This window comes from Syngnathoides biaculeatus, chromosome 2 (genome assembly GCF_019802595.1).
Source record: "Syngnathoides biaculeatus isolate LvHL_M chromosome 2, ASM1980259v1, whole genome shotgun sequence".
In the NCBI taxonomy this organism is placed as follows: domain Eukaryota; kingdom Metazoa; phylum Chordata; class Actinopteri; order Syngnathiformes; family Syngnathidae; genus Syngnathoides; species Syngnathoides biaculeatus.
Window position 1 is genome coordinate 14,452,499 of NC_084641.1, and position 12,568 is coordinate 14,465,066.

General features: G+C 42.9%; 1 protein-coding gene across 3 annotated transcripts in view; it reads right to left on the reverse strand.

The window, feature by feature from the left end:
* Window positions 1-3,802: 3,802 nt before the first annotated feature.
* The window catches only part of acot7 (acyl-CoA thioesterase 7), a 47,371-nt gene continuing 38,605 nt past the window's right edge, over window positions 3,803-12,568 (reverse strand). For all 3 annotated transcript variants that reach the window (XM_061835299.1, XM_061835291.1, XM_061835282.1), the window contains one exon: window positions 3,803-4,166. In XM_061835299.1, the coding sequence (XP_061691283.1) occupies window positions 4,068-4,166 (99 nt within the window). In that variant the 3' untranslated portion in view covers window positions 3,803-4,067. The remainder of the gene's footprint in view (window positions 4,167-12,568) is intronic.

Below are 12,568 nucleotides of genomic sequence, written 5' to 3' on the forward strand. Positions count from 1 at the left end.
CCATATCGTGAACAAAAGATGGAGGAATGTTGAATCACATGTGAGGCAGGTGGCAACAAACTTACTTAATCCATGTTTTATCCTTTTTCGTGTGACCTTAGAGTAGGATGTGGCGAGGTTTCTGTGTGATTAAAAGAAAAGAAAAAAAAAAACGGGCCTTCGCCAGTCCCAAAAAAATTTTAAGAACAAAAACGAGCAATGTTGAAGTTTAAGAAATACAAAGAACTCACTTTGCAATGGAAGCTGAGAGTTGTTATTTCCAGTGCTTTGCTCACTTCATTTTGATTCCACTCTTTATGAGCCCTCAACGGTTTCCCTCTTGCTCGAGGCCATTGCTCATCCAGTATAAGTGGGCTTGTCACTCTCTCCACTTTGTGATATATCATTGCGCTCATTCAGATGACGTGGCACGTGCTTATGGGCTTCATTGTTCCCGGTTTGTTTGATCTCCAGCTTCCTCAGGTTTCTTGAATGATGTCCAACTTTGCTTGTTCTCTTTTATATCCACGCTCTCCTTATGTTAGTTGGACTTAAAATTCTCAATTGTCGAAATGTGTGCGAGGTTGTCTAAATGTGCTCTGGGGCGGTCAGTCCAGGCTTTACGCTGCGTGGGATGGCATCCAACTCATCCGTGACAGATTAAGCAGTAGACAGTGGAAAGACATGATGCACCAAGGGAAATTATGGGAGTTTAGCAATAGGACACAAGGGACTCCGGACAAGCCTGATCCAGCCCTAATTATAGGCTTTATCAATGTAAAACTTGATGTAGAAATACTTATAATAGCACTAATTGTAGTAGTGCTGGGAAATACCTTTGTAAGACTTTGGCGAATGGTCGGACAGACAGTCAAAAAAAAACTTTTTCACGCCACTGAGGGGAAATTAGATAAAAACTCATTTGTAAGTGTCAGCAATAAGATTTGAGCCAATAAGTCATTAAAATGACTTGAGGGAGCTGCTTTAGTGTCAATGAATTGTTTGCGTCCCTCTAATAAGATGTGATGGTCTTTGGCGCTGAATTTACCCATGTTTCTGCACGTATACAGATCAATTTTCAACACTTCGTGATACGACACTGTATTACTGCAATTTTCTGACTATCATTATAACATCAATATGAAGAGTTTGTTTTCAAAACGAGACATCGGCATTTTTTTTTCAGATTTACGAAACTCGCGCCAAAATTATCCAGCTCCGAATGGATAATTTTGCCGCGAGTTTCGTAAATCTGAAAAAAATGCCTACGTCTCGTTTTGAAAACAAACTCTTCATATACTTATTCTCAACAAGTACTGGGAGGAGGAATGACATAGATTATACACCATCTACGTTTTCTAAACATGCTTGAGCACAACACTTAGAACTACCACTCGCTACATAATCCAGATTCTTCAAGCATGGTTGAGTGCACGCTTTGATCAAGCAATGCCAATGCGGATCAATCAAAACCCCGACTTATTTGGTTGATTGTAAAACTACAACAGTGACTTTTGATGTTAAAGGGAATTCCGGTGGTTTGGATTAAAGGAAGACTTTGTTCAAAATTCTTTTGTACAATAAACCCTCCAATGTGAAGTAATATCATTAGTACATATATTTTGGACAATAATTGAAATGAAAAATGAAAATAAAGAACATTTTTGAAATCCAAGCGAAATCTGGATATGTGCCATTTTTCACAGCCAAACCCGGAAGAAACATCCATAACCCCGCCCCTGACGTCGCCGGGGCTTAGCATTACAGACCATTTGTTGTAGCCAAGCCAAGATGGCAACGTGTTGTGCAACAAAACTGAGAAAACGCAGATTGCGAGGGGCTGGCTGCTTGAAAAGTACAACTTGGGGGGGAAAAAAATGTCTGGCAACGCCTGCTGTATATTCTCTACATCTAAACCAACACCTCAGAAAAGCATCAAGTATTCGCGGTCCATATAATGGAACTGTTATTGTTCATCATCCGTGCCACGCCCCTCACAACTTGTCAAGTTCCGCATGTATGTGAACATTATACATTGTTATTTTTGTTTGTTCAATGGCGGGAGTAGTAATAACACGGAGCATCGACTCGCTGTATACTTGTTTTGTCGGCTCTTAGCACACAACACTTCCTGGTTACTATTTACGGTGATCCACATGTGCGAATTCTCATGGGTGTCGCCATTTTGGCGAGTCACATAACCGACGTGCGCAGATGTGACGTATTAGATGCGGCAACAAAGAAATCATCGCTGGTTTGTAGTGTCTTCACATGTGGCATTCTCGCCAAAATGGCGGCTCCCATGAAAATTCGTAATTGCCAATGAAATTTTTCTCAAAACAACATTAAATGAGAAAGGATTAACATCACATTTTCAAGATTAAGTACATATGATATGACCTATTGGATACATTGTTCATCCAAACCACCGGAATTCCCCTTTACTAATGGCATGGCACCCGTTTCACAACTGCTCTTTGCAACATATCATATGTACAGAACCATATTGTGGCTTCTTGTGTGACAGCCAATCACAACCGACCAAAAGGAAATTCTGAAAACAATGCTGAAAATTGCTGCATGTGGTGACACGTGATGTTTTAGAGCAGTGCATACTATAAAATTGCATTTCAATAGGGAGAGATCATATTCAGTTTTCCACGATGGATTGGATTCTCTTTTTCCCTGCAAGATTCTTCAACCTCGTTCAGGTTAAAAATAGATGAACACCCCCCTGGTAGAGAAGCTTGAGCCTAACTTAATTTTCATGGGGGAATGAAAAGCTAGCATGCAGTGCTCGGAGTGACAGTGGGGATAGAAACAATAACATTGAAGATGCAGTGGAAAATTATTTGCAGAAGCAATTGCAGTGTTTGGAGGAAGAAAGAAAAAAAAAAAAGATGTCTTGCTGGGGTGATCTTTAAAACATTTCACACCTCATTTTAGTGCACTTTTTCATCTCACGACAAAAAGTGTCATCTGTTGGGTGAGATTAAAATTGTACTACTTTTCACAACACACAAACATGAATTGGCCACAAAAGGGCCTGGTTCCATTTGAATTTGTACAGTCATCCTCATCATGCTGTTCTAATTCTGACATGATGAAACCGAGATGACACCTAACAATTGCTCCGCAGTACCTCGCCATTGCACTTGGCACACTGAGCCAAGAGTGTCATCAGCAGGTTGCAGAGAGATTGGAAGAGACACAGAAAGGCATCACCTGTTGTGAATTTTACCATTCAGCTCCTTATCTAAGAATAGGACAGTTTCCCAGAGTACATCAATGTAAACCTGGGGGTGCAACGCGTGTTTCAAACCTGGCACCACAAAAAAAGGTGATTGTCAATGAGCACTATTGTATATGATGTGAATTCCATTGAATTTGTATGTGGTTGTCCTGATAGCCTGTTCATTTGGAAGATACAGCTGGTCGACTCAAAAAGAGTAAAAGCGAGGAGCCGTCAAGGAGTGACAGAGCAACAGAACGGAGAATCATTGCGCACGTTGGCTTTGCGGGAGGAAGGAAAAAACAGTGGTGAGGCAGAGTGTTACAACGCAGGAGGAAAGCAAGGGTTGGGGAAGGGGGTGGGGGGGGTCAGTGGCTGTGGGGTTGTATGAAGGCGTGGGAGAGATGCGAGTTGAGTCAAAAGCCCCCAAGCCACCTGCACCTCCCCCTCTGCTCTGGATTTCTCTGACAACGCAGTGGTGAAAAGAAGGATAGCGTGTGTCCTCTCTTCCAAGGCATGCCCAAGACAATGACATCATCATCATCATCATCAAACGCACAAGGACATGAGGCCAGAGCTCAGACTCACCTTTGGATGTTTATTATTATTTTATCTATTTATTACTTGATTATTCATTCACATTTTTTTTTACCCTGTACACTTCATCAAGTCATTTAAATAGCTATCATGAAAGTCTTATGACAATTTAAATATTTATCTCACTTAGTTTTGCAGTTGTTCATATATGTGAACGCTTTGGTGGGTTACACGGGTCAAAAGGTTGGGGAGGAGGCTACAATTACAGAAGAGGAAGCGAAAAGGGGACTTTATCCGTCAGTGTTGTCTTGCGGCCGTGTCACTGCTTGGCCTCCTTCTCTGCAAGTCTCTTGGCTTTATTGAAGAGGTAACGGGCTTGGCCTTCATCATAACGCCTCTGCTCCTCCTCGCCGTGGACCTGAGTAGTAATAAAAGGATAAAAGCATTGTCCTCGTGCAAATACAATCTCAAAATTGAACAGGGGAAAGAAGAGTATAATGTTCATCCACTCGTTTTTGTCAAGCAGACGTCCTCACGAGGATCGCAGGTGAGATGGAGCCTATCCTAGCTGACTTTGGAAAAGAGCCCAGATGGACAAGACAAGATTCTGGACGAGTTGCCACTCAACTCTGGGAGCCATTGTTAGGCTTGTTGTAACTTAAACTTTAAGTTGAGCACTTAAGATCCTCTCAATCATTTGGTTGTTCATTTATTTAATTATTGATTTTTTTTTTTACACTACATTTAACGCACCAAATTGTTTAAGAAGCAGAGATAAATCACCAAAGAAAAAAGAATTAAGGAAATTGGGGGGGGGAATGTAGATTTTTGTTTTGTCTTGTTTGTTTGTTTTTTAATCCATTTCAAATTGAATCCAGGGTTGACAAAACACAAGTATGTGGGGATCCACTGTAATTGAAAATACTGTAAACTCAGCCGTAGCATAGGACTTTTCTGCTGTTTGCTGAGGACGGAGGATGCTAACAGCTAAATTTTTCTAGCATAAAGATGATGGTTATCGAGTGAACATTAGGCATCAGTTCCCATCATGAAAAGGAGGTTAATCTAATTCATTTATACTTCTAATCACTGGATAATAATATTAATAACAACAATTACACATATTTCACCCATATTGATACGTAGGAAATGGGACTGTTGAGTCAGAGTAAAAAGGAGTTACATCTAGTGGAAATGTCAGTCTACATGATTTCACAGGATAAAGCTTTTTTGTAATGCAGGCCAGGAATCATACGGATATGAAATATTAAACATTTCAGTCAAATTGCATCGTATAAGACTTCTTTAACTTGAGATATTTAGGAGAGTAAAGATTAGAAAGTGGAGAGCAAAGAAATAAATCCAAGCCAAATTATCCTGCCCGATATTTTTAAGACTACTTTAATATTTATTGTTTGATTTAAAAGTAATTGAGTAATATTTCTTTTTCACAAATGTAATTTGAAAAGTACACACGACAGCAACAGTTTTGCCACTCTTAAAATCAAACCTTCATTGACGCTTCCACCCACCAAGTGGCCGAGTGATGGGAGCTGCTAATGTGATTTGTATTTCATGAACTCCTCAAAGAGAAATTTAATTCTGTAATTTGCTTTTTTCAATTGCAAATGAGGAACCCGCGACCTTAGTGAGGATAAATTGATCAGAGAACGGATGGATGGATGGATGGATGGATGGATGGATGGATGGATGGATGGATGGATGGATGGATGGATGGATGGATGGATGGATGGATGGATGGATGGATGGATGAAAATGATGAGCTTGGCTGACTTTCTGACCGTTTTGGAGAATGTTTTGCATACAAAGTCGTCATTTTTTTGTAGTTAATGCTGTATACATACTTCCTGTGTTTATGTAATGTAACCTTAAACTGAAATAACGTCAAATCTAATGTTGACTTAACTTTTATCTTTTTGTCCAAAAATATTAAAAAGTAATTTCTGCAGCTTTGTTAGCTGCTTGTGAAAAGTTGTGCTCATGAGCTATATTCAGAATTAGAAGGTTCGGAGTTGTTACTTAAACGATACTTTATCTTTATTACTGTGCGAGCTCCACTGCATCATATCGAGAGCTGTTTCTAATACAGTTCATCATTTCCACCTCCACTTTGTTTCAGATTTTCCAAGCAAGCATTATTGGTGTTGTATTTACGACAATAATGCCCTCACATGTGGGAAAGGAGAGCCACAATCACCAGTGCACTTTTCAGCCATTTATCGAATGCCGGGTAAGGTGTAAAACAGAAGAAGACAATGAGCACATTCACACATGACCTGCCGTCACACACCAAGCCACTCTCCTTCCAAGCACATGCTGTATTTAACACTACAAAAAGTACAGTATTTGCGATACATTCTATGCCTTTTGAAACATTGTATACCTGCATTTTTTTTTTGTCCAAATATATTAGAATTTGCTTAAAGGGAGTTATAACAAATTAACCCTATATTAACAACTTTAAAGGTATTTAAATTATGTGGGAGATCTAAAGCTATCCAAAAAAAATTTTCATTCTGCCTCTTTATAATGCAGATTTGCAGCGGTTGGATGTAGGTCAGAAACATCTGTGATTAACAATGTCCATGATAAATGACGATTCACTGCATTTTGAATCTTATTTAGCTGGATGAAAGTGGCCAAATATTCGAACATTTTCACATAAGGAGCATTAATCTCGCAGACAGCTACAAACGAAATTGAGCATCTATTTTTGCAAAGCCGTGGATTTCAATAGCTTGTAAAGAAGCCACAGGAACACAATAGTGATATGACTGCTAGGATTCAACATCACACCGTTGACTATGAAGTCGAAAAGACCTTTTCCTCCCCCACTTAACTCAGTCCCGCATTACATTCACAGGGCACAGGTTTTCCTGTTGTTTAATTAGCAACCTGGCAACCTCGCTACTTAAAACAGCATGGCCACCCACAGCAACAACATCCACAGTAACTTTAACAATGGAGCCTGCACCCCACCTTGTCCATCTCACGAGACAGTGGAGCACACGTGTATGTGTTTATTTTTAAATACACTCTCCAAGTGAATATCAGTATTCATGGCTTATTCAGAAAGAACCTCATCAATCTGCTCACACGAGGGGGTTGGCACATTCAAGAGCACCTGCCACTCAGCGGCACTCCGAGCGCCGAGCTGACAGATGGCGCTTTAACTTTATGGCGGGAGCGAGGTGGCCACACAAGAAAAAATGTCATGGTTGGGACATGGGAAGGGGTCACCTCTCAAAGGGGATGGCAGTTAAACATAGTGATGCAGGGCCACAAATGAGTGCGTGTGGAGAAATTGCACATAGCACCGCTTTCAACATCTTTAGGATGAACTAGGACAGACCTGGTGAGCCAATGTGTGGTCCACAAAAGTTAAACGGATGCAGAACACTCCAACATATTGTACAAAGAATTCTCAGAAGAGGGAAGGCTGTTTTAATTGAAAAGTGGGGACCAAGCAGATCTTTTAAAATAATTAACTTCATGTACAGTAGGTGCAGGAGCTATGGCCATTACTTTTTTCCCCACATACGTAGTATTTTGGATGGTGGAGGCAGAGGTTTGTTTGCGCGCACACTTATCTGCTTTGGAATAATGTGAAAATATCTGATATTCAAGTTGGCAGCCCTCTGCCAAGGTATAAAAAATGTGGGTTTAGATTGGTGGCAGTAAATCACACCATCTGTTAAAAGAAATGCCACTGTGAGTGAAGAGTTTTTGAAACTTATCCAGTTTAAACATCTGAGAGCACTTGAGTTTTCAATCAAATTTCATTGGACTGCAATACATATAGCATGGCTATTTAGGACTCATCTGAAACCACTACAAGAAGGGTGGAGAGGGGGAGGTGTTTTGAAACCTATCCCAGCTGACTCTGGGCAAGAGACGGGCTACACCTTTAAGTGGTCGCCAACCAATTACAAAGCACAAAGAGACAAACAACCATTCACACACATTTTACAGGAATTAAAAGTTTTCAGGGACCCTAACAGGCGTGTTTATGGGATGTGGGAGGAAACCCAGAGTAGCCAGAGAAAATCCACTCAGGCATGGGGAGGGCATGCAAACTCCACACAGGTAAGAATGGATTTGAAACACGCAACTCAGAACTGAGGCAGATGTGGTAACAAGACAAATGGTGGGGGGGAAATAAGTTATCATCTATTTTAGATTTAGATCCATGACATCATATCTCCACCTAATTCTAAGGGGAGGAAGAAAAAAAAAAACATGGCAATAAGTGCAGGTTAGCGTTATTTAAGTAATGACAACCCTCTGCTATGCTGTAAGAGTCATTTTCAACAACGGGCAACAAAATGAAGTACATTATTTTAAAACAAAAAGAAGAAAAATACCTGTGGTCAGAAATGTATGGAAGATTAATTCATGAATATTAAGTGTGAATAATTAAAATTCCTTGGGCTGGTTAGAGAGTCTGCCTCACAGTTCAGAAGACCGGGGTAGAATCCAGGCCTACCCATGTTGTGTTTGCATGTGCTCCCCGAGCCTGCGTGGGTTTTCTCTGGGCACTCCAGTTTCCTCCCACATCCCAAAAGCATTTGTGGTAAGTTGATTCAAGACTAACTTCCTCGTAGATATGAATGGTTGTTTGTTTCTATGTGCCCTGCGATTGGCTGGCGACCAGTTCCGGGTGTACCCTGCCTCCTGCCTGAAGATTGCTGGGAAAGGCGCCAGCACGCCTGCGACCCTTGTGGGGATCCATTCAGAAAAGGAATGAATGGATAATTGCTTTGTCAATTCATATTGACTGAGAAGGAAGGGAAGATTATGAGAAAGGGTGTGTGCGCCCGCAAAATAGGTATTCACGTAGCTGCTGCAGATTAATAACAATTATCCTACTTCTAATGATTACCAGCTCTCCCAAAGCAATATTGTGCTTCATTGTGTTGAAAATTTTAGTTCAACACCTAATGTCAGTGTCTCAAAAAATACAGTAAGTCGATTATACACAAATCGAAATGTCAATTCATAAAACATGAATACATACTGTTTGTATATATCCAAACTAGCTTTTCTAGTCATCTTTAAATGATATTTCAATGATAAAACAATTTAGAGGTCATAATTTCAAATATTACAACTATGCTTTTTCATGATGTGAGAAAATGCACATTGGAATGCTGTGATGTGTCTCAGACCGGCACAGGTACAAATATCTTTACTCTGTCACACTTGTCGCCGTTGACTACTAAGTTGAAGGCTTGGTATCTAAAAATAAACACTGTGTTACTTGGACTACAGGAGGTTACCATGACAACGAGGCTTGTTTTCATGTAAAGGGACGCCAGCTGAGTCCCTACCACTAAAAGGAGGCGGGGAGGCAGCCCCCATGCAAAGGGAGGGAGGAAGAATGAATTGAGGAGGAAAGGAACGAACTATGCAAGGAAGGTAGAAATGATAGAACTAAGGAAGGAAGGAAGGAATGGGGGGCGAGTTGGCTACGAATAACGATGGAATGAAGGGAGACAAATGAGGATGAAGCAAGAAATTGAGTTACAAAAGAAGGAATGCGGGTGGACGTTGTGATATCAGAAATGGAAGAAAAGAGAGGAGCAAAAGTGGTGGGGATGGAGATGCAATTTGTTAAAAAAGAATCTGATTCAGATGAGAAGTTGGGTGGAGGAAGACACGAGGCGAAAGAAGACGGGAGGGATTAGGAAGTGTTGTGAGCTTTGCCTAACTCTCACAACACAAGGATGCATGCAGGAACGTATGGAGGGGCAGTGCAACTTAACTACATCCAAAGTACAAACCTTCAGATAACAACATAGCTATTCTAAGCCCAGACTTGAGTATCTGCGGTATACAACTATAGATTACATTCCAAACCGCAAATAATGCTGTCACGCGTCTTCGTTTGCCAATTTTTTTTTCTATGGCTCAACACAAAAATGATGGGAGCTTTTTCTCGTGGGAAGTACCATCAGGCACCCCTCCCCCACCCCGTGCTGTCCTCCCACCTCAATTTACATGACATCCCCCTCCATACATGCACACACATGCAAATGCACAAGATTCCCATCAGACCGCTGAGCTAAAATTGGAACTTCTATGAACAGAAAAAAAGGGAGCTCAGTGGGGAGGAAGCCTGGTTGAGAGAATGGGCTGGTGGGGTGGGGTAAACACCTGCAGTCAAAAATAGCAGAATGTCTTTCACCCAGACTATTTATAGAGCACAACGGGACCTGAATCTGTCGCAAAGTCATGAAATATTAATTGGTGAAGCTGCTACCATTTCATTGTGTCGATGTACAGTCGAAGATCATGTCTGATGACTTGAATTTAAATAGAATCTGCATGTCACAAGTTTGAAATAAAGCTTCTAGCTCTGTTGAATGCGCACTCAACACCCCATGCCACTTGGGGGACATTATACATAAATGGAGAGCGTGCAGCCTCAGAGACCACATACAAGTCTCACCGAGTCGAGGTCAGCAGCCCCCTACCCCTTTTATACACAGTGTTAATGGTGCACTGCTTCCCCCTCCTGAGACACCACAAGGTGGACCATAATTTCCTCGAAACTGAACAGAAGTCTCACCCTACGGCCTACCAAACTACTCCTATGCTTGAGCTTTTGCCTTGACAACCACCAAAGCTGCATTATGTTTGGCCGCAAGTACCCATCAGTTGCCTCAGGAGTCCCACACGCCAAAATGCCTGATAAGACTCCCTCAGCTTGGTGCCATCCCTCGACCATTGGTGTGGACCAACGGGTTTGGTGATTACCTCCTCAACAAGCACCAACCACCTTATGGCCAATGGTCCAGCTGGCCGCCTCAGCAATGGAGGTGCGGAACATAGTCCACTTGGACTTACCGCCGCGTCGCCTCTCCCGGACCATGAGCAGTGTTTTGTCGGCAGTGGGTGTTGAAACGACTTCTGAGAGGGGTCTGCTGGGAACGTATCACAATATATTTGAGCCTTCCACGTTGGATCGGCAACTGCCCCCACCATCGGAGCCCATTTACCACCTGGTGGTGATCAGCTGACAGCTCCGCCCCTCTCTCTTCATCAGAGTGTCTAAGACATGCGGCTGCAAGTCCGATGACATGACCACAAAGTCAATCATTGAACTGCAACCTAGTGTGCCCTGGTCCCAAGTGCACACGTGGACACCGTTACACTTGAACATGGGGGGAGTGGGGAGGCAGTTACTCCCATTAACATCTCTCCAGTCTCACTGTCATTGCCCATATGAGCATTGAAGTCCCCCAGCAAAACGATGGCGTCTCCCCCTCTAAGGATTCCAAAAATGGAGGGTTCTCTGAACTGTTTTTTGATGCATATGCACGAACAATAGTCAGGACCCGTCCCCACACCCAAAAGGGAGGCTGCCTTCTCGTGCACCAGGGTGAAAACCAATGGAGAAGTGCCGGGAGGCAAGAAGCATACCTACCCCAGCTCGGTGCCTCTCGTCATGGACTACCCCAGAGTGGAAGAGAGTCCAACTCCTCTCAAGAGGATGATTACCAGAGCCCAAGCTGTATGTGGAGGCAAGCCAGACAATTTATCTGGAACTTCTCAATCTCACACACCAATTCTGGGTCCTTCCCAGCCATGGAGGTGACATTCCACGTACCTAGAGCCATCTTCTGTAGCCGGGGATCAAATCGGCAACGTCTCTGCCTTTAGCCACTGCTCACCTCACACTGCAGCTGACCCCTATGGGCCCTCCAACAGGTGGTGAGCCCATGGGAAGGGGGATCCGTGTTGCCCTTTTGGGCACCAGGTATTCACATTTGAGCCCCATCCCCAGGCCTGGGTCCAGAAGGGACCCCGGTGGCCCACATCCAGGCAAAGGAAACCTCAATCCATTTATATTTTTCATCATAGGGGTCTTCTCGATGCAGCATTTGCATTAATGGGGACTTTGTATCTGTCCATTGTGGTAACGAAGGGGCTAGGCCAAAAGGCAAAGCTCCCAATTTATTGGTCGATATAGAGGCCTACCCCCACCTATGGTCAGGAGGTCCGGGTTGCAACCAAATGAACAAGATCCCAGATACAAGCAGACGAAATGAATTTCCTCCACAAGGTGTTTGTGCTCTCCCTTAGTTCTAGTGTGAGGAGCTGAGTCATCCGGGAGGATCTCAGAGTAGAATCGCTGCTCCTTCAAATTGAGTGGAGCTAGATGAGCTGACTGGGGCATCTGATTCAGACGCCTCCGAGGAGGTGGTCCGGGCAGGTCCCACAGGGAGGAGACCCCGGGCCGACACCGGACAAACTGGAGAGACATAGTCTCCCAGCTGGCCTCGGAGTGCCTCAGGATCCGCCCCAGAAGAGCTGGATGAAGTAGCTGGGGAGAGGGAAGTCTGGGTGTCCACGCTAAAGCTACTGACCCTGTGACCTGACCTTGGATAAGGGGAAGAAGATGGATGGATGGATGGATGGATGGATGGATGGATGGATGGATGGATGGATGGATGGATTGAAAATTTACCCACAGATTTTTGCTTTTCATGGCAGGAGTCTGTCTTTCATACAGTGTTAGTCTCTACTTGCTTCAGGGTTCAATTAAAACTAATAACATTTTGTCATGACAAGATGTTTCTCAACATCATGAAGGATATGTGTACAAATTTAGCAAAAAGAGGTCACACCACTGTACACTTGCCTTCATACAGCTTGCATGTCAACCTGATGTCACATTTCCAACCACCTTCCCATCGCTACCATTACGATTATCATTAGGTGTTAATTGGATTGATGTGTTCCAGATTATTTGGTGCTCATGACAATGCATCTCTTTGGCATACAGAGGGACAG